General features: G+C 41.9%; 1 protein-coding gene across 4 annotated transcripts in view; it reads left to right on the top strand.

Moving 5' to 3' along the window:
* ZFAT (zinc finger and AT-hook domain containing) overlaps nucleotides 1-23565 on the top strand; it is a 283052-nt gene that overhangs the window by 61377 nt on the left and 198110 nt on the right. For all 4 annotated transcript variants that reach the window (XM_030219458.1, XM_030219474.1, XM_030219449.1 and 1 more), the window contains exons 3-4: nucleotides 9301-9564; nucleotides 22805-22981. In XM_030219458.1, coding sequence (XP_030075318.1) covers nucleotides 9301-9564; nucleotides 22805-22981 — 441 coding nt within the window. The remainder of the gene's footprint in view (nucleotides 1-9300; nucleotides 9565-22804; nucleotides 22982-23565) is intronic.

Below are 23565 nucleotides of genomic sequence, written 5' to 3'. Positions count from 1 at the left end.
GACTGCATAAGCAGGCAGGAATCCTTTTCTTAGGTCCTTCTTCTCCTGTCTCCGACTGTAGCATTTTGGTTAGCAGCAGCACTTTTCTATCACTATGGTGGTGGTTATAGAAGCTCTATTCTTGTTTTGCTTGCCTGAAACCTGGCATTTAGATGCCCATATTGCATGGACGTCCAAATCCCAATTTACAAAGGCAGGATATGGATGTCTTAGCACTGTGATTGAGCAGCTGTCTACTGGAGGGATTAAGGCACAACACTTCCTTAATCCCCCAGTGATTGCTGTCCCCATCCCTCTCCTCTGAATGGGATACCAGGCTCTATGACAGCTTCAGATGTTATGGACATTCTTAACAGAGTAGTCTAATAGTTTAATGCCAGTGGACTGGGAACCAAGGGACCCAGGTTCAATCCCACTTCAGCTTTTTTTTTTTTGTAATATTGAGAGTCCTCCAGGGACAGAAAAATACCTACTGTACCTGAATTTATAAGACATATGCAAGCCTGAAGGCTATTGAAGTGGTGTATACAGAAGGTATTTTTCTGTTCCTGGAGGACTCACAATTTTAAAAAAGATCACAAACAGCTGAAGTGGGATTTCAACCTGGGTCCCCGATTCTCAGCCCACTGCTCTAACCATTAGGCTTCCTCTCTGCTCTGTATGGGTATCTATATGGCAGCATAGGAACATTCATTTTATAAAATGACCACCCGGACATCCATGTCCCTTGTTTTCCTTGTTCATAATTTGGACATTTCAGTTTGTAAAGTGGATGCTTATGCTGGATGTTTCCAGTAAATGGACATCCATCTCGCATGTATACTAGAACAGGCTGTTTGCTGTTCTAAAATACATGTGATATGGACGTCCATATTCTGAGTTGGACGTTCTTTCTTAAAATGCTGCTCAATATTCTCATGCTCACTGATGCACTTATCTATCTGCCTCTGTGGATGATGAAAGAAGAGGTTCATGTTTAAGTTTATTTCAGTTTGATACACTGCATCATTGGGCACCTTCTGAGCGGTTTACAAGATAAGAGGAACTTCTCTCACCACCTTCAGCTGAAAGCTGAATATCTGTTTAGAAAAGATGCAAATATAGTCTAGATCAAGTTTGCATATAATGGAGGTGACAGATATGCAAATATGTCTCATGCATACTCATTATATCTTCTAATGCCAGTCAGAAAATCACAAATTTCATTAAACTTTTATAATATTTTCCTCTTTACTGAAATATTTTATACAATAAACACTTTCTTGTGGAAATATTTCCTGTTTTTACTGGCATAGACACAAATCAACCTACATATGTATGTTATAACATCATACTTACTAAACACCAAGCATACCACCATATATACTTCAATGGAGCTAATTGCCACCACTCTTTTTTAGTCAAAATGCAATACAAAAAACCATCCTAAGCATAAACAAATGTCCTGAACCAATCTGTAACAAAGTTACTTTAAATTAGCAAGGAGTCTTCTGAAAAACAGTGCTGCATTTGTAATCCCAAAAAGTCTTATCTTTGAGCAGTGCAATCTTGTAGGCTCCTTATTTTTCTATTGGCTTAATGGTTGGCTGAAGAACAGGGATAAGCCTCACAGTCCAAGCTCTGTGATGCTGTAAACACAGCATTATCTCTTTAACATAAACCTCTTCAAGCCCAACGCATTTCGCACTAGGCATCTTCAGGGGCTCCAATTCTCTGCACAATAGCAAAACAGGAATATAAATTCCTTCCCCACATGTCAACAATATACCACATTCAATATACTTAAAAGCTATATTCACCTCACTCTCTATAAGCTCTCATATCTCTGGGCAATTGCCAAGATGGCTCCCTCCATGGAATGCCGGAAGTGACATCAGCAAAGCGGTGTTACCACAATACAGGTTATACTCTCTCCTACCCTGTTGCTGTCTTTTATAGATTCCCCCACTCCACTTCTTTGTTCAAACCTGTAGGTGTCACTGTTCTCTAATCATGTATCAATCGCTGCTCACTTTGCATCATTCTATGTAGCAATGTGACTATGTAGCACATTGAACACAATACTCAAGGTGCGGTCGCACCATGGAGCGTACAACGACATTATAACATCCTCATACCTGTTCTCTATACCTTTTCTAATAATACCCAACATTCTATTCGCTTTCCTAGCTGCAGCAGCACACTGAGTATTGTCAACGACGACACCCAGATCCATTTCTGGTCCGTAACCTCCTAACGTGGAACCTTGCATGACGTAGCTATAATTCGGGTTCTTTTTTCCCACATGCATCACCTTGCACTTGTTCACATTAAACATCATCTGCCATTTAGACTCCCAGTCTTGTAAGGTCCTTCTGTAATTTTTCACAATCCTCTCGCGAGTTAACGACTTTAAATAATTTTGTGTCATCAGCAAATTTAATTACCTCTCTGGTTACTCCCATCTCTAAATCGTTTATAAATATATTTAAAAGCAGCGGTACTAGCACTGACCCCTGAGGAACCCCACTAACTACCCTTCTCCATTGTGAATACTGCCCATTTAATCCCACTCTCTGTTTCCTATCCTTCAACCAGCTTTTAATTCACAATAGGACATTTCCTCCTATCCCATGACCCTCCAATTTCCTCTGTAGCCTTTCATGAGGTACCTTGTCAAACGCCTTTTGAAAATCCAGGTACACAGTGAGGCATATTTTCAAAGCACTTTGGGAGGCTAAGTTCCATAGGTTTCTATGGAACTTTGGGAGGCTAAGTGCTTTGAAAATATGCCTCAGTGTCAACCAGCTCCCCTTTGTCCACATGTTTGTTTACTCCTTCAAAGAATTGAAATAAATTGGTCAGACAAGATTTCCCCACACTAAAGCTTTGCTGACTTGGTCTCAGTAATCCATGTCCTTGGATGTGCTCTGTAATTTTGTTTTTAATAATAGCCTGTATCATTTTGCCCGGCACCGACATCAGACTCACTGGTCTGTAATTTCCCGGATCTCCCCTGGAACCTTTTTTGAAAATTGGCGTTACATTGGCCACCCTCCAATCTTCCGGTACCATGCTCGATTTTAAGGATAAATTGCATATCACTAACAATAGCTCCGCAAGCTCATTTTTCAGTTCTATCAGTACTCTAGGATGAATACCATCCGGCCCAGGAGATTTGCTACTCTTCAGTTTGCTGAACTACCCCATTTCGTCCTCCAGGTTTACCGTGAATTCAGTAAGTTTCTCCGACTCGTCCGCTTGAAATACCATATCCGACACCGGTATCCAACCCAAATTTTCGTCGGTGAAGACTGAAGCAAAGAACTCATTTAATCTTTCCGCTACGTCTTTGTCTTCCTTGATCGCCTCTTTTACCCCTCCATCATCCAGTGGCCCAACTGATTCTTTTGCCAGCTTCCTGCTTTTGATATACTGAAAAAATTTTTAATATGTTTTTTTTGCCTCTAAAGCTATCTTTTTTTCGTAATCCCTTCACCTCACTTTTTTTTTAACCATGCTGGCTGTCATTTGCCCTTCCTTTCTCCTTTTTTAATACATTGACTATAATGGCCAGTGCTTCCAGGATGGTAGTTTTGAACAGCATCCAAGCCTGATGTAAATTTTTGACCTTCGCAGCTGCTCCTCTAAGTTTTTTTAAAATTTTTTTTTTAAGTTCTTTTCATTTTATCATAGTCGCCTTTTTAAAAGTTAAAGTTAAATGCTAACATATTGGATTTCCTGTGTGTCATTACTTCAGAGCCAATATGAAATCTACTTAGTTTTTAGAACCAACCCTGGGCACCATAGTACGGATGGTGTTTATCATCAGTAAACAAAAGGAAAAACAATCTCTCTAAAATATCTTATGCAGGGCTTGTTTCATTTTAAGTCTTCTATCAAGCTGCATGCTGTCATGGGGTGTTTATGGTTCTTATCCAGCAGATGAAAGCTACTTTTTTGTCTCTAGTGTCATGTGGGCTAAAGCATATGACCTGGAATATCATAATTTTGGTGCCCTATCATTTCGGTTTATAGTGTCAACGAGTTTTGTGTTGTTGTTGTTTTGTTTTTTTCCCAAAAATTTTGATTTAACATATCACAAATAGTGATAATTGGAGACATAAAATTAAAAATAAAATACCAAAATTACAATACTAGGAGACAATAAAATATTTCTATTCATCCACAATATCAGGACCTATAGGAAAAAGAAGATCCAAGTAAAAAGAAGACAAATAAAAGAAAACAACATAATTAATACATCCATTGAATAAAGAAGAAGATAGCCAGCCAACCTAAAGAGCATTCTTTGTGGAAGCGATTACTACTTTGAATTCTTAAAGCGAGAGAGGGATTGAATCAGTTGCTTAGGGTTAAAAAAATGAAATGACTTAGATTTATGCAATATTAGGCAAATACAAGGAAATTGCAAGAAAAAGTTAGCGCTAAGAGCTAAAACACTAGCTATAAGAGCTAGGAACTCTTGGTGTCTCTTCTGAGTTGTCTTAGAAAGATCTGCATAAATTCTAACTTTAGAACCCCAAAACAGTTTATGTAAATGATGGAAATATAGTTTTAAGACAGTATTATGATAAGATCCCATAGCAAAATAAACTACTTGAGTGATTCTCTGAGTAATGCAGTCCGGTGTTGATTCCAGAGGATCAGTTATGTTCATTTCCTCTATTGTTCCCTTGCTGACGACCATGACCCTGTGTTCCTGACAGGCCACCGCTATCCATAGGAAAAAGCATAGAACACTTTTGTTATGGGGGCAAATGGCATCCCCCCAAATTTCCACCAAATGCTTTTAATCATATCCAAAGGAGTTATAAGTGGGGACTTAAGAACAATTTGCATTTTACAAATTTTCCTATGTGCCTGATTTTCAAGGTATTCCAATTTTCTATAAAGATAATTACTGTCTTTAATGAAATTCCAACATTCTGAACCTCTTGTAACTCAATGGAAATGGTCCCAATCTTAGCAGCTTTCTGATCAGAAACCTGCGCTTGTGTAACCACAGCTTCAGAAACGTGTTGAAACTTTTCAGATAAATCCTGAAGAGTAAAGTGTAAACCTTGAATCACATCCCATAGCAACTCAAGTCACTACAGCCCGTTTCTCCACAACTCGCTGACTCGCAATGGAAGCATCCATAGAACCTTGGGTTTGAGTCAAACAACTCACAGTTTGTAACACAGGTGACTAAGAAATAGTTGACACACCGGCTCTCCCCTCTCGAGGTGAAGAGTCAGCGACTGGGTCTTCCTCCGGCCTTTCTGAGGACACTTGCATGAGATTCTGGATCAACTGAACCCCCATCACTGAGTCGCTTCCAGGTTAAGGAGGCGCTGTACGAACAACAGGTCTCAAACAAACTGTCTATTCTGCTGCCTGCTGAAGTTCCAGGAAGCTTGGCCAAAATTCCCGACGAATCCAATGCTGACCTCACCTGAAATTAGTCCAGCGTAGGCTGCCGAAGTGCCTATCCAGTTACAGGAATAGAGGGAGTACCCAGTGTCTTCCCTCATCTCTTTCACATTCTGGGGAATAGCAATTTCACCAGGCAAGTTGGAGAACAAACAGGCCAAGTCAGATCTCTGTCAGGTACGTTCTACCATGACGTCATCTAGGATGTCAGCAATTTCCATGCTGCAATGACTTATCTACCTCATACCAGGATATCCTTTCATAACAGGGGAGTTCTAAATACCTGTCCAGTTCCTTCTTTAAACTTCTTTAATAAGTTGATCCTATGATCATGTATTTTTCCCATGCCCATGTTCTTACACTAGAATGATCACTAGGGTGAGCCAAGAACATTAGAAACATAAGAACAGCCATACTAGGTCAGACCAATGGTCCATCTAGCCCAGCATCCTACTTCCAATAGTGGCCTATCCAGCTCAAAAGTACCTGGTAGAAAACCAGTTAGTAGCAACGTTCTATGCTACCAATCCCGGGGGAAGCCATTCCCCCATGTCCAACTCAATGACAGATATAGACTTTTTGTACAGGAACTTGTCCAAACCTTTTTTAAACCCAGATATGCTAACCACATTCTCTGCCAGCAAATTCCAGAGCTTAACTACAATTTGAGTGAAAAAATATGTCCTCCTATTTGTTTTAAAAGTATTTCTATATAATTTCATTGAGTGTCCCCTGGTCAGTTCTACACTTTACTACACCATTCAGGATTTTTTTTTAGACCTCAATCATATTGTCAGGTATCTCTCTTCCAAGCTGAAGAACACTAACCTCTTTAGCCTTTCCTCATATGGGAGGAAATCCATCCCCTTTATCATTTTGGTCTCTCTTCTTTGAACCTTTTCTAATTCCGCTATACCTTTTTTGAGATACAGCGACCAGAATTGAACGCAATACTCAAGGTAGGATCACACCATAGAGCAATACAGAGGCATTATAATATTCTTGATCTGATTTTGCATTCCTTTCCTAATAATTCCTAGCATCTGGTTTGCTTTTTTTGGCTGCCGCTACTGCACACTGGGCAGAAGATTTCAGCATATTCTGTACAATGACATCTAGATCTTTCTTCTTGAGTGCTGACTCCTAAGGTGGACCCTAACATCAGGTAACTGCTTAGATGGTAACTCTGGCTGTATCAACTAAGACCGATGCTGGGCTGGCTTGAATGGTCTGAGTCCCACATATAGCAATCCGGTTGTAGGATGGGTTGGAGAGAGCTTTGACAAAAACTCCAGTAATTTGGAACATGAGGACAGTACTGGGCAGACTTTACTGTCTATGTCCTGCAAATGACAAAATGGATTTGAATAGGCTGGAGTGAGCTTTGACAGCATCTCCAGTAGTTGGATCATAACAGAGCCGGGCAGACTTCTACTGTATATGTTCTAGAAACACCAAAGAAAGACTGTGATCCAAGTATATAATATTATGTTCATTGTTGATTTTAATCTTGAATTGATAATGGGTGTGTTGGGCAGACTGGATGGACCATTCATGTCTTTATCTGCCATCACTTACTATGTTTTACTAAGCTGCATTAAGCACTAGCATGTGCTTACTGCAGTTTAAAATGGCTTACTGCGGGACATGCTCAGGCATCCTGCTGTAAGTTTCAATCTGTGCACGCTACTCGTTCCCCAAAAACTTTTTAGAAAATGTTACTGGAGAGGGCAAATCTGAGGCTGAGAGTAGGCTATCTGGTTAGTTCAGGATTAGCGTGTGAGCCCTTACTGCTTACAAAATAGGTGTTGGTAAGTGCTCCAGCAGCAATTCCTTTCAGTCATTGTGCACTAATGGCAACATTAGCGCATGTTAAACCAATGTAGACACAATTTCAGCAACCAATGTCTATGTAACAAATGTAATAAGCTGAAAATATCACTCAGTTCGTATATCTCTTATTTCAAACAGTATTCAGATGATACTCAAATTGCTTTAAGTATATACTTACTAATGGAGGAAAAAGACCTCAAATGTCCCTGCAAGCAAAATATCTTAGTGCCAGCTCATATTGGACTCCAGTTTTCTCATCGGTCTAAAAAAACCTCCAAACAATTAATTTTATATATATACACCCTCTAACTTCTCCAAGTGTTTTCCCACATTTGTGATTCAATATTGCTTTCAATTGTTCATACAATATTGCTTTTCTTGTTCATGCTATAATGAAATCAAGCACTTAGCTTCATTCTTGTTCCCAACGGGGCTCTCCATTTCACTATATGACTAGCTTCCTCAGGGGACTAAGTTCTCATATCGCATCACTTAACTTTATTCCATGCCCGACTTCAAACATGACGCTTACTGGCTTCTTGACTCCTGCATTAACTGTGCGCTAACCAGGTAGCACATGATAGTTCCTGCACTAACTGGATACAACAGGAATGTCCACTCTCCGCCCCTGACACGCCTCATCAACCCCCCCCCCCCCCCATTTTTAGTATGTGGTTAGCTCATGCAGATAGAAACATGACTGCAGATAAGTACCAAATGGCCATCCAGTCTGTCCATCCTCAGTAACCACTATCTCCTCCTATTCCTAAGAGATCCCATGTGCCTGTCCCGCGCTTTCTTAAATTCTGACATAGTCCATGTTTCCACAGCCTTCACCTGGAGGCCATTCCATCCATCCACAACCCTTTCCCTGAAGGAGTATTTTCTTAGATTCCTCCTAAGCCCGTGGCAAAGTTACCGCAGGATGTCTTAGCATGTCTAAGCCTGTGTTGGGGCTCAGAGCATTTTAGTAAAAGAACCCCTTTCGTCATTTGAATTGGGCTTTTTTTGTTGGAGCTGTTTTGTTGTGGGCTACTTTGATTGGTCACCTGGAATGTATTAAGTGAGTCTAGAAATGCACATGTGTATAGCTAATAATCTTGTTTACAGTAGCTTATTATGAACATCATGCTAGATCAGACTGCAGTGTTAATATGTGACATTAAAAAAAATCATTTTATTAGTGGAAGCGTTTTAACTAGTTAGCATAGTCTCCATTGACTACTGTATTGTGTCACTCGGTTGCCTCCATTTCAAATTCATCTATTTATATATGTAAAAATGAGATCCCAATTTTACGTTTATTACATAATTATCTCTCTATATAAAAGGCAACCCCAACGTTCTAATGAAGCCTCCACGGAAGTTGAGGCGCCCGAGATATCCGGTGTGCCCCTGAGTGTCTGCACCGCCCTCGCATCAAAACGTGATGACGTCGAGGGCGGAGCAATGACACTCGAGGGCTGAAACGGAAACGGCACAGGCACGGAGGCGCAGCAAAAAAAAAAAAACCCCTACACAGAGCGAACCACGAACAACGTCCGACGGTCACACGGAGGCAGGCAAGCAGCTCGGAGGGAGGGGGCCCCTACCATTATAGAACCTTGCTAGTGCCCGCTTTATTGCGCTGAGAAACGGACCTTTTTTCCTAGTATGTGTATAAAAGTGATAATTTAGACAAGATCCCAACCTGTTTTACAGTTCATTGTTTCATAAATATGCATGCAACCTCTTCAGGTGTGTCTTGGCTTTTGCTGACCTAAGATCTTTTAAAGAATGTTCTTCTGTTGACTAGGAGTTTGTCCTGTTGAGATCAGTAGGGTATGGACTCTCAATTTCTTACTCACTTCCTGTTGTAGTATACAAAATCACTATACTGTCCTGTAGTATTTGGTAAGGCTTTTGAGAATGCATTTAAAAAGTTTAGAAAATGCAAAGCTTGAAAGTTTTAAGTTAATTCAAATGAGAGGGAATTCACAGTTCAGGAGCTTTTGGTCTTTTCGATGGGCCCTGTAATACTGTTTATAACAGGGTTATTATTATTTTTTTTAGATGTGTCAGTAGTGAAGAGAAAACGGGGTAGACCAAAAGGTTCAACCAAAAAATTTCAAGTAGATGAAGAGCCTGCAGAAAACATTAACAGCAACGCACAGGAGGAAATACCACAGGACTTGGAAGAAAAAGATGCGGTGGCTGAAGTTATACCTGACACCCTGGAATGCAGAAAATGCAGTCGCAAATTCTCAAATAATCGACAGCTGAAAAAGCATATATGTTTGATTGGTATGAATGATGATGGGGAAGAAGAAGAGCAAGGTAAGCTCATAATGGACTTTGGCTGACATTTCTAAGAGTTGAGGATGACTGGTACAGGGAACAGTAGCTGATAGTGGTTGTATTTTAAAAATTATGTTTTGCAAATATTTATTTCTACTTAATATTACTGCTCCACAAGCTGTTAACAGTAAAATAATAAAAGCATCTTAACAACAAAATACATCAAAACAAAACAGTCACTTATATTTCATGTGGTTATCTTCATATTCCTTCTTATAACCACACATAAAATAACTGCTAATCAACAGCAAGAGATGAAACAATTTTCTTCCTTCTAATTAACTGGCTAAATTTGGATAAACCGTATATACTCGTGTATAAGTTGAGACATTTCAACTCCAAAATGCCTTTAAAAAACCAGGGTCCTATAATGGCTAAAAAAAAATAATTATCCCCCATCCTCTGTTGGCAGCACAATATGGTATCTCTCCCTCCACTTCCCTCTCTTCTCCAGCCTGTGGTTCAACATCTCAACTCCTCCCCCCTGCTGTGTACCTCCAAACTTTCTTTTCTAGAGCACTGGCGGTGATACACCTAGGTTGTCTGCTCCAAAGTGCTCCCTCCGACCTGTTCCACCCATGAGCAGAAAAGGTGGAAGGGAAGTAATGTGGGACCTGGAGGTGGCAGGAAGAAAGAGAGGGAGGGCTGGAGGGGATCGTCAACTGAAACATAGGTCACATTATTTTTGGCCATCTTTAGTCCCAAAACTGCCCTCGACTTATACACGAGATCAACTTGTACATGAGTATATATGGTATAACCAATTTTTCAATAACTTACGGAACAACAAATTCCGATATAAGGTCAAGGTAGTTTATATATTCCAAAGAAAGAAAAGTTAAGAGAAAGCCATAAGAAATAGTACAAGAAGCACTCATACAATATTTAAAACACCCTAATAACAAACCAAACCACTCCAGAATTTCAGATAGCTAGGACCCCATATTATAATTCAATAAAAGATTACATTAAAGGCCAAATCAAAGTAGTACATCTTCAAAAAGTTTTTGAATCTAGGAAATGAAGATTCACAGCGGATAGATGGAAGTAGGGTGTTCTACAGTTTACAGACCAAGAAGAAAAAGCGAAATTGCAAGTTGATTCATAATGGACCATTTTGGGTTTGGGAGAACGAGACGATGGACGTCAGCTGAATACAGTGATCAACAGTAGGGGGTATATAGAACGACAAGTGAGGATTAGTAAGATGGGACGTCTAGTGAAGCCTTAAATGCCAGACAGAGAATCTTAAACTGTATTCTGAAAACCACTGGGAGCCAATGTAAAGAGTGGAATAGTAGAGATATATGATCATTCTTGCGAGTCCAACAGAGAAAGTGAGCAGCAGTGTTTCAGATTGTCTGTAGCCTACAAAACTTTATAATAACTACTACTACTACTTATCATTTCTATAGCTACTGGGCGTACGCAGCTCTGTACACTAAACATGTAAAAGACAATCCCTGCTTGACAGAGCTTACAATCTAATCAAGACAGACAAACAGGACAAATAAGAGAATTACTTAAGGTGGGAATGATAAAACAGATATGGGTACTGAACAAGTGAATAGGAGTTAGGAGATAAAGCAGCCTCAAAAAGGTGGGCTTTTAGCCTAGATTTGAAGATGGCCAGAGATGGAGCTTGGCGTACTGACTCAGGAAGTCTATTCCAGGTGTATGGTGCAGTAAGACAAAAGGAACGGAGTCTGGAGTTGGCATTGGAGGATACCTGTATAAACAGGGTTACAATAGTTGAGTCATGAAATAAATAAAGTCTTGTACCAATATGTGAAGAGCAGGGGGAGAGAGAGAAAATTACAAAGTGAATGAGGATGGAGTGAAAAGAAACTAAGTTTCAAAAGATGCAATATTTGCTTGCAAAATGATAAATCTGAGTCAAAAAATAATGCTAAAGTACTAAAATGAATCAGTTGGGTGGTTGAGAATGCCAAATACAGAAGGTATAAGGGATGGTGAAGGATGAGAGTCGGTGAACCAACAGGTGATGGTTTTCTCCAGATTTAGCACAAGTTTCTGAGAGCTCAACCAGGAAGTTGGTAAATATGTCTGCAAAGGTCGAAGGTTTGGAGCTAGAGATGAGGTGGGAAAGATCAATAAGATGTCATCAGAAAATGTTGAAGAGCAATGGGGAAAGGTTTGATATTTGTGGAACATCGCATGACAGCTAGTGGAGAACTGAAGTCTGATTTAGAATATGCACAACGAAGGACTTGCTCTGTAGATAAGAGGAGAAACAATCAAGAACAGTTCAGTCTAGCCCAATTTCACACTTGTGCACATTAAATTTTATCTGTCATTTGGATGCCAGTCTTGCAGGTGTTGGATATCCTGTCAGTATCTGATCAGTGCTAGTTAACCAGGTAGGAGCCTCTCCATCCCAGTCAACTAGTGGTGAATATTGCCCCCTATTACTTAATTTGCTGTAAAGTAATGCTGTAATATCTAATGTATTAAATGCTGTGTAACATGCATGATCTAATTTAATCTAATCTAACATGACCACTTCTATTCCAGTTAACTCAAGCACGACTCAAGGCAGATTAGAAAAGAAAAAGGAGAAAATTGGGCCATTCTCCCAAGTTATAACATAATCATATGCTGCTATCAATTAGATTGTAGATTTTTTTTCTATATATGAGACTTGGTAATAGACATATTTAAAAATGGTTTTACTATTGCCAGTATTTTTGTGTGACTGCTGCCAGTAATGCATTCACTTTACTAGTGACAGCAATGCCAACCTAATTTCCCCTGGTGACTGAAAGGACTGTCAAACTATGCCAACAGAGCAGTGCGACATATATAGATGACCATTCCCTCTACCTTCTCTATATGATGTTCCGAAAACAGAGGAGAAAGGCTATATCCTCAGTCCCCACTGCCCTGCCCACTCTAAAGAAGTAAATGACACCGACTTACTTTCCTGAGGGCCACCTTAGCTTTCATGCTTCTCTTGAAAGGAGTGTGCTGTGTCAGCTGGCACAGTTGGCGCCTTCAGATGGATACAAATCGTGTTTAGCCACTTGATTTGCATTAAGCTATTTTACCAAATGAATGCAAAGCAACTCATCATGATGAAGCTGTTAAATGCATTTATGCAGTATGGACTAACGCTGTCCAATTCGTGATTTGAATTGATTTGATGATTTGTTTTTGGCGACTTCATTGAAATCGATTTTGTTTTTTTTAATAAATTGGATAGTTCAATTCCCCTCCCCCTGTGCACCCATTAAAGCTCTTGTTCTTCACTGGCAGCGAGCACAAGCAGCCAGCGACACTGCTCACACCGGCTGCACAGCGTTCCCAGTGATGCAACTTCCTGTTTCCACAGAGGCGGGAGTATGCCAGAGGGAAGGCTGTGGAGCCCACGGGAGCAGTGTTGGTTGCTCCTGGTTTGCTGCCAGAGAAAGAAGAATGCGGAGTCTAAGTTCCAAGGAAAACAAATTCACAAAATTGTCACTCAGTCTGTTGGCGCCACTTGTAATATCAAAGTTGCAGAGGCAGGAGCAACCAAGGAGTGCAAAGATTTCTTACGGAGGTAAGAGAAGTTGGGGGTGGGGCTCGAGAGTTTTGGGGGCAGGGCCTGGGAATAAGGAAAGGGGGGAGGGTGGCACTGAAAGCTCAACATAGTTTTTTTTTAGGAGATGAAAAAAAAGTCTATGTACACCCATATTCCTTTTTGTGACATTTGCTAGTGCTAGAGAAAACAGCAAGGGGTTTCTACCTCCTTTTTGCACACTGTTTGAGGTCTTCATGTGATGGAATTTGTCTGTCTGCAATATCATAGATAGTTTTTTCTGAATGTCATTATATTTAATTGTGTTGAATGCTCATGCTGACATCTATTTTCTGGTGCATGATATTGATGTATTCTATATTTATAATATGAATAGTTATAAGTGTTGGATTGAATTTGTTTTCAGAATGTTGTAGCTTACTTGTAGCAATCAAGATTCAGTGAGAACCAAATGTGGAGTAATAAAATTGTGTAATTGTTCAAGGGTGAAATCTTGGTCCTGGGGAAGGAAATACGAAAGAAAAGGGTGGAAGAGATCAACCAATATGTTTCAAAATAACAATCAAGTTAAAATAAAATCCAGAAGTCCAATGCTTCTAAAAATAAGAAACTTTGGAGTCCTTTTACAATGGTGTGCTAGTGTTTCTAGTGCGCATTAAAAGTAAATGCTAGAGGTGCTGTTTATAGTGGAGTCCAAGGTCTCCTCTGATAACTACCTAGACTCAGGGAGGGGCTATAATATATGGGAATTCCTTCTCTGATATATTTCTACTTACCATAGGAAATACCATTTGGACCTGTGGGGCAAATAGGGTTTCTGTCTCTTACACCCACCCCAAGATACAGTGGACAGAGGAAACAGAGAAAGCAGAGAAGACAGAGACTATGTTCCTTCGAAGGGGAAAGTCTTTATTACTTACCAAATTATGTAACAACAAAGCAATCGGTCAGTAACAAATAACAATTTGTTACGAGAGGGAGAGAGACCACTGTGGTAGAGAGTCACTCAGTTGATCATCTCAGCCTCTATCTAAATACCACACACAGCCACTTATATACTCTTTTGCACAATGGAAATTCCCTCCCAAATCATACAACCTTGCAATTTCAGCTATTTTCTGTCTTATTTCAGCTAATTTCTGTCTTACTTTATTGTTTACACAAAATGGAAAAATACTATCTGAATGTTATGGAATACAGAACACAATATCTACATGTTTATGAAAAACAGAAGTCCAAGGTTTCTTTCACATAAGTACATAAGTAATGCCACACTGGGAAAAGACCAAGGGTCCATCGAGCCCAGCATCCTGTCCACAACAGCGGCCAATCCAGGCAAAGGGCACCTGGCAAGCTTCCCAAATGTACAAACATTCTATACATGTTATTCCTGGAATTGTGGATGTTTCCCAAGTCCATTTAGTAGCGGTTTATGGACTTGTCCTTTAGGAAACCGTCCAACCCCTTTTTAAACTCTGCTAAGCTAACCGCCTTCACCACTTTCTCTGGCAACAAATTCCAGAGTTTAATTATACGTTGGGTGAAGAAACATTTTCGCCAATTTGTTTTAAATTTACTACACTGTAGTTTCATCGCATGCCCCCTAGTCCTAGTATTTTTGGAAAGCGTGAACAGACGCTTCACATCCACCTGTTCCACTCCACTCATTATTTTATATACCTCTATCATGTCTCCCCTCAGCCGTCTCTTCTCCAAGCTGAAAAACCCTAGCCTCCTTAGTCTTTCTTCATAGGGAAGTCGTCCCATCCCCGCTATCATTTTAGTCGCCCTTTGCTGCACCTTTTCCAATTCTACTATATCTTTCTTGAGATGCGGTGACCAGAATTGAACACAATACTCAAGGTGCGGTCGCACCATGGAGCGATACAACAACATTATAACATCCTCACACGTTTTTTCCATACCTTTCCTAATAATACCCAACATTCTATTCGCTTTCCTAGCCGCAGCAGCACACTGAGCAGAAGGTTTCAGTGTATTATCGACGACGACACCTAGATCCCTGTCTTGGTCCGTAACTCCTAACATGGAACCTAGCATGACGTAGCTATAATTCGGGTTCTTTTTGCTCACATTAAACGTCATCTGCCATTTAGCCGCCCAGTCTCGTAAGGTCCTTCTGTAATTTTTCACAATCCTGTCGTGATTTAATGACTTTGAATAACTTTGTGTCATCAGCAAATTTAATTACCTCGCTAGTTACTCCCATCTCTAAATCATTTATAGATATATTAAAAAGCAGCGGTCCTAGCACAGACCCCTAAGGAACCCCACTAACTACCCTTCTCCAAGAGATTATAGTCGCCACTTTGCTACAGGAATCTTCCCAAGACCCAGGACTTTATCATTGTTTTGTCTAACAACCTCCACACATCTTCTCTCTCAAACCGTTTACATATTCTTTGTGTCCTTGCTGAGCTAGAGTCGGTGGCACCATTTCTGTCAAGGGAGGGGAAAAGCACTCCTTGCTGGTATGATCTCAAATTCTCAGCTCTCAGCAGAAAGTAAAAATGCAGCTTTCAGGCATTTTAAGTTTGAACCTTTAGTTATGCAGTTCATGGGTCATAACTGACTTGTCAGTGGTCAGAAAAGTGCAAATCAATTCAGTGCCCATATGTTCCTATGGACTTCTCTAGTGTTTAGCGCACATTAAAAATGCTTCTGCACCTTTGTAAAAAAAAACCCTCTTTATTCTCCAAGGTGCATCCTATGCACCTTGGAGAATAAAGTTTTTTATTTTTAGAAGCACTGGACTTCTGGATCTTATTTTAGCTTGGTCATTATTTTGGAACATGTTGGTTGATCTCTTCCACCCTTTCTTTTTTAATTTGATCACTGGAAGTTCTGTTTCTTCCCCCTGTCTTGCCTGGGGAAGGAAAGACAAGAGGGAAAGGGGGGATAGGAGAGAAAGAGGAATAAGGGGTGAAACTTAACATGATGAGGGTAGGGACATAGAGGTGTAATGCGGGGGGGGGGGGGGGGGGCAGGGACACAATGCTGCATTTATAGTCTTAATTTGTAGTCAGTTCTAATTAGGATAACAAGAGTGAAGTCTTCTTACAGGGTTTTAATTACATTTCATTACTTTTTAAGAAGCAAACACTAAATAGATCACACAATATGCCATATAATCTAAAGGCAGAAGAGTTAAGAGAAGACTGAAAAAGTGGACACTAGAGACACGATGATAAAAATTTAAAGACCAGGCAACAAAGTTAGAAAACTGACATTTATTTTCTATTTATTGTTAATAGCGTTAAAGAATTGAATTGAAAAATCGATTCATATGAGTAAATCAAATCGAATTGAAAACATTTTGACCGAATCGGACAGCATTAGTATGGACTATATTGTGCAAATAAATTTAAATTATTTATAGATTGCCTTAAATACAAGTGAGGTGAAAGAGTATTACATGTAAATATGGGATCAGCACAAATTATTTGCCATCCATTAAATATGTTTAACATATTACAAAATTCAATTATACAACAAGTAATAGTATAAGATTACAAAACAGAATAGCATAACACATACCCAGCTTTAGCCCATCATTAAGTGGAAACAAATACCTCTGAAGTAGGGCTGTCCATCAATTAAAAATTGTAATCGCATGATTAACAATTCTTAGTGTTTAGTCATGCGATTAATCACATAAAGTGGCCCCCTCATGTTTCCTCCTGTACAGTGCAATATATAAATGCAGTAGTCAAGGCGAGAGGTAATGAGAGCGTGGATGAGAGTTCGTGTGGTGTGCTCAGAGAGGAAAGGGTGAATTTTGCTGATGTTGAAGAGGAAGAAGCGACAGGTCTTTGCAGTCTGTTGGATATGCGCAGAGAAGGAGAGGGAGGAGTTGAAGATGACTCCGAGGTTGCGGGCAGATGGGACAGGGAGGATGAGGGTGTTATCAACTGAGATAGAGAGTGGAGGAAGAGGAGAAGTGGGTTTAGGTGGAAAGACGAGGAGCTCGGTTTTGGACATGTTCAGCTTCAGGTGGCGGTTGGACATCCAGGCAGCAATGTCGGATAAGCAGGCCGATACCTTGGCCTGGGTCTCCGCGGTGATGTCTGGTGTTTAGAGATATAGCTGGGTGTCATCAGCATAAAGATGATACTGAAAACCATGAGATGAGATCAGTGAGCCTAGGGAAGAGGTGTAGATTGAGAAGAGAAGGGTCCAAGGACAGATCCCTGGGGAACTCTAACAGATAGTGGGATGGGAGTGGAGGAAGATCCATGAGAGTGTACCCTGAAGGTGTGGTGGGAGAGAGAAGAGGAGAACCAGGAGAGGACAGAGCCTTGGAACCCAAAAGAGGACAGTGTGGCAAGAAGTAAGTCATGATTGACAGTGTCAAACGCAGCGGATAGATCGAGGAGGATGAGGATGGAATAGTGGCCTCTGGATTTGGCGAGGAGCAGGTTGTTGCAGACTTTAGAGAGTGCTGTTTCTGTCGAATGTAGAGGGCGAAAACCGGATTGAAGTGGATCGAGGATGGCATGAGAGGAGAGAAAATCAAGGCAGTGACTGTGAATGGCGCGCTCAAGTATTTTGGAGAGGAAGGGTAGGAGAGAGATGGGGCGGTAGTTGGAGGGGCAGGTAGGGTCAAGTGATGGTTTTTTTAGGAGAGGTGTGACTACGACTTGCTTGAAGGTGTCAGGGACAGTTGCAGTGGAGAGAGAAAGGTTAAGGATACGACAGATGGAGGGGGTGACAGTATGGGAGATGGTGTTAAGTAGGTTGGTGGGGATGGGATCGGATGAACAGGTGGTGCATTTCGAGGAGGAAAGAAGGCGAGAGGTTTCATCCTCGGTGATCTCAGGAAAGGAGGAGAAAGAGGCCATGGTTGGTTGTTGGATGGGGCTACAGGCTGAAGAGGAGGTGGTGGCTTGGTAGTGAACTCAAGGTTGATCTTTTGCACCTTGTCGCGGAAGTAGTCAGCCAGTGATTGAGGAGAGAGTGAAGGGGGAGTGGGAGCGGGGGGCACTTTGAGGAGGGAGTTAAGGGTGGTGAAGAGACGACAAGGGTTGGAGCTGAGAGAATTGGTCAATTGGGTGTAATAGTCCTGTTTTGCAAGGAATAGGGAGGAATGGAAGGAGGATAGCATGAATTTGTAGTGAAGGAAGTCTGAATGGGTACGAGATTTCCTCCAGAGGCGTTCAGCGGATCGGGTGCAGGAGCGAAGGTAACGGATGCAAGGGGTCAGCCAAGGCTGGGGATTAGTACGCTTTGTGGGACGGGAGGTGGATGGAGCGAGGGTGTCCAAAGCAGAGGATAGAGTGGCATTGTAAGCGGAGACCGCTTTGTCTACAGTCTCGGAGGACATGATGGAGGGGAGGAGATTAGAGATACTAGAGGATAAAGTGGGGGGGTCAATAGCCTGGAGATTCCAGGAGGTGGTGGTTAAAGTTGGACGGGGCAGGGGGGGGGGTGAAGAAGTGTAAATGTTATCAGGTGATGATCGGAGCGAGGTAGAGCAGAAGCGTGGAAATTGGAGGGTGAGCCGGAGGAGGAGAGGATGAGGTCAAGACAATGGCCGTCACGGTGAGTAGGGGTGGTGGAGCACAGCTGGAGGTTGAAGGAGGATGTTAGGGTGAGGAACTTAGAAGCGTTAGGGTCGGATGGGTCATCAAGCGTGTATGTTAAAGTCTCCGAGAATTAGGGACGGAGATGAGGGTTCAAGAAAGACAGAAAGCCAAGCATCAAAGTCGGTGAGGAAGGAAGAGAAGGCTTTATCAGGGGGGCAGTAGATGACTGCGACTCTGAGTGGCAGCGGGTAGAATAGCTGGATGGAGTGGGCTTCAAAGGATGAGAAGCAGTGAGACTGCGGTAGGGGGAGGGGTTGGAAACTACAGGAGGGCGAGAGTAGTAGCCCAACGCCTCCACTGCGGCCAACTGGGCGGAGAGTGTGGGAGAAGAGATAACCTCCATGGCAGAGGGCCGCGACTGAGGCCGAGTCTTCCGGGGAGATCCAGGTTTCGGTTAGGGCGAGCAGTTGAAGGGAGCGAGAGATGAAGAGATCGTGGGTGAAGGGCAGTTTGTTGCAGACTGAGTGGACATTCCACAAGGCGCATGAGAAGGGAGGGAAGAGGGGGGGAGGAGGGGAATAGAGACGAGATTGGAGACATCCCGGAATCGTTCGCATGAATAGGACAGGGACAGGTGAGGGGGACCTGGATTAGGGTTAATGTCTCCCGCGGATAGCAGGAGGAGGAGCAAGAGAATGCGGAGGAGGGTGGGGGAGGTCGGGTGGCGAAGGCGACGAAGACGGGGTGAACTTAGGAGGAATGGGGATGGGTTAATGGCAGGAAGGAAGTGTTGAAGGTTAAGAGCTAGGAAGGAGGAGGGGGACAAGAGGGATGGTGAGGTTGTGGGGGATGAGGGTGAATAGGGTATTGCCGTGGCAGGCAGGGCGGGAGGGCAGCGAGTTCTAGTGGTAGACAGTGGGAGTGGGGGGGGGGGGGGGAAGAAGATTAGGAAGGGACAGGGCAAGGAAGAGAACGTGGACAAGGGCCATAAGTAGTGACTGAGGTGTGACAGGTGACATAGTGACTGAGGTGTTAAGCAGTTAACAGGTGTTAACAGGTGACTATGTGGTGGAGCTGGAAAGCTGGGTTTTGGACTGGAATAGCCTGGCTAAACAGGGTCGGCCGTGGCCAAGGAGTGGAAGGGAGACCTGCTGACACACGGTGGCAGACAGAGCAGGAGCCGGTGTTGGAATAGCCTGGCTAAGCAGGGTTGGCCATGGCCAAGGAGTGGAAGGGAGACCTGCTGACAAGGGTCACAAAAGACTGGGTGGGCCCGAGCCGAGATTGGGTGGGCCCAGGTCCACCCTTAGCTATACCCTTGCTTTCTCATCCTGCTTAATATCCATCTTTCATCCATTTTTTCCCTCATTTTCAATTCTGTCTAGTTTCCATCTCCTCCATTCATGGGCACCATCTCCTCCGTTCTCTCTTCCCTTCCATGAGCACAGTCTCCTCCTGTCTCTCCCCTCCCTTTCTCTTCCCCTCCATGGGCACCATTTCCACCTCTCTCTCTTCCGTTCCTCTCCATGGGCACCGTCTCTTTCTGTCTCCTTTCCCCTTCTACAGTCACTCTCTTTCTGTCTCTTTCTCTCCCCTTCCCTTCCCCTTCAAGGGCACTATCCCTTCTCTCCCCTTCCCTTCCCTTCTGTCTCCTCCCCCTCCACAGGCACCGTCTCTTCCCTCTACTCCACAATCACCATCTCTCTTGTTTTTTCTATTACCTATTTCCAGCATCTGTCCCTCTCAAACACATCTCTCTCTTCTCTCTTTCTTTCTTTCTCTCTTTCTCTCTCTCTCCCCTCCCTCCCAGCAAATCTTCCTGTGTTACTGAACCCTCCCCCCTCACGATCCCCATTCTCTCTCTCTCCCTCTTTCTCCCAACAACTCTTTCTGTGCTTCTGAACCTTCCTTCTCCCCCCCCCCCCCCCGCCCCCCTCAAGGTCCTCATTCTCCCTCTTTCTCCCAACAACTCTTCTTGTGCTTCTGGACCCTCCCCCACTGCAGTCCCCATTCTCTATCTCTCTTTCTTCCAGATCTTTTGCTCCTGAACCCCCCTCCTCCGTGGCCCTCATTCTGCATTCTCGCTCTCCTTATTTATTTATTTTTATTTTTTCTTTTAGCAAGGATAAGGACATTTGTCTGGCAGCATTCTTAGCAGAATAGTCACACAGACATCCCTGTAGAGCAGAGAGGCAGCCTAATGGTTAGTGCAGTGGACTAAATTTAAACCAAGGGACCCAGGTTCAAATCCCACTTTAACTCTTTTATTTTGTAATTGTGAGCCCTCCAGGAACAGAAAACTACTTACTGTACCTGAATGTACACTACTTCAAGATCTCTTTAAAGAAGTTGATCAGCAAACAAGGAAAAACAAGTGGCAAATGCACAAATGAAGTGGAAAATATAAAGAATTACACCAGGAACCTTATGTAGATCAAGTCTGGATACATGAATGGTTAAGAAGAGGAGACTTGAAACTTAAGGCTGAGAGATTGATAGTTGCAGCTCAGGTTAGCAGATTACAGACAAGATGGTTCACAGTGAGCATAGAAAAAACTGATACAACTGACATTTGTAGATTCTGTAAGAAAGAGCTTGAAATGGATATTCATCTTGTAGCTAGCTATGAAGTCCTGATGGCAGAACATTTTTTATATGGAAAGGCCCAACAAGCTGTCACTTCTCATCCATTTGAAACCCTATAAATATTACAATATCACTATACCAGAAAAGCACTGAGATCATGACGCTAAGAGAATTGTGAAAATGAAGAGGTTATCATCCAGATAAAAAGCTGGATTCAAGAAAAATGGATATAATGGTAAAAGAGAAAAACACCAGAATGGCATCGATCATAGAGGCGTCAATCCCAAGTGTTTACTCTGCGAATCTCCTTGAGAGAGAAGATTCTCAAGTATCAAGAAAATGTGGCAGAAAGATACAGAATATTTCCCATCATTTTGGGTGCCACACTCCGATCAAACAGAATATTCAAACACACCTGGAGGAGTAGCCTTGTGATTAGTGCAGCGGCCTACGAACGGAGTTCGATTCCCACTGCAGCTCCATGTGACTTTATGCAAGCCACTTAACCCTCCATTACCCCAGAAGTACCATAGAAAGGCCCCTTTCCATTTGTTCCCTTATGAACACCAGAGAGAAACTTTCTCTGGCACAATGCAAGTTTTATGGCAGCAGTAAATTTGAGAGACTCCACATGCCCTGGCTTAGGAGGGAGGTTCATTCCTGTCATAGAATGTGGAAACCTAACCCATTTGGAGAAGTTACCCCCTCCCCCCCCCCCCCCCCCCCCCCCCCCTCTGCTGTATTGCTGAGCCTGAAAAATTGAACAAGAAGGGTTAGAGTGCTAACTCTGAAACCCTAATCTCTCCTCCATCAAATACAAAATGCCCTTGGTTTTCATTGCCTAGACTTTTGAATGATGAAGGCTGGTAATCAAGACACATTTGCACTAATGAGGATCCTGAATTTAAATGGTTGCATCTCAAGCATGTTTAGGTCAAGCTTCACTACATTTACATGCACATGTTGAATATGTTTGAAAATTGGCACCAGACATTAAATCATTGAGTGCTAGGAATTGGTTACCTTTCAGCCTTCCGGCTAAATATGCACTGATGTTTTCTAGTCTCTAAGAGGTATTTTTTATAAATGAGTGTATAAATATGTGCATAGTCTGTTAAATTTTCAAAAGGAAATTGTGCATGTGCTTTTCATAACCTATTATCCTACATAAAGCCTACTTCATGCATAGAAGGAGGACATTTTTAGAGACAGTAAGTTACTGGTGAACCTGGGATACTTGGAATCAGCAGTCTCTGATTCTCCAGCTGAGAAGAGGAACTGACCTGGGAAGTGAACCAAAGGTTCTCCACATTGTAGCCTGCAATACTGCCTCTGAACTATGTTTATGCCCTAAAAGGCTTTCTTTGTAACAAAATAAAAATACTTTGAGGCATATTTTCAAAGCACTTGGCCTTCCAAAGTTCCATAGGTTTCTATGGAACTTTGGAAGGCCAAGTGCTTTGAAAATATGCCTCTTAGTATCTTTGCTTTACAAGATATTAATGAGGATCTATTGTTTTGATCTTTGAATGTTTTTTTTCTTATGTAGGTAATGATTCTGAAATAGAACTTAATGGGAGAGATAAAGAAGATGAAAGAGATAGGGCATCAAAGAAAATGCGAATACAGAAACCAGAGAAAGTCCTGTCGAAGGAGTTGGAGCAGTTTTCAGGACCCAAGAAACCAATTATAAGTGTGGTCTTAACAGCACATGAAGCTATTCCAGGTAAAATAGTGCATGAATTATTTGGTTCAAATCAATTGTTAATAAGGCTGTATGATAAATAACTAATATTGCTCATGGGTTTCCCATATTTAATTGAGACAAATGATTTTATTAGTCGTGTAAATCAGCTGGTTTTTAGTGGGCTACATTCTGAAGGAAAATTTTTTTTTCTAGGTAATGATGTATTTCTAAAGAGTCAACAGCACCTTAAAGTGGGGTTGCTACAAGTTCATATTTTTTTCTGTTGACAAGCACTGGTCACAAATGAAACACCTGTCTTTGAGCACAAAGCTAGTGTAAAGGTCTGAGCATATGCAGTCCTTTCCCCACATGCTGTGGTCTCCTTAGTGCCCTCAGTTTTGTTGTTTTCCACTCGAATGAATATAAAGAAAAGCTTCTCCAAATGTTGAAGTTTCTCTAGTTTTCCGACAACATTTTTTGTTGTCCGCTTTTATAATTTTCCTTAACTGTTAATTCTTCTCTTTTTAAATTAAAATGAAGTATATATTTTGTCTTCATTGTGTTTCAACCTACAGATCATGGTGCAAAACACGCCTGATTTTTGGCTTTACCAGTGTCAAAGG

Source organism: Microcaecilia unicolor, chromosome 1, assembly GCF_901765095.1.
Source record: "Microcaecilia unicolor chromosome 1, aMicUni1.1, whole genome shotgun sequence".
Taxonomy (NCBI): domain Eukaryota; kingdom Metazoa; phylum Chordata; class Amphibia; order Gymnophiona; family Siphonopidae; genus Microcaecilia; species Microcaecilia unicolor.
The sequence above is the reverse complement of the archived record's forward strand: the minus strand, read 5'-3'. Positions and strand labels throughout refer to the sequence as shown.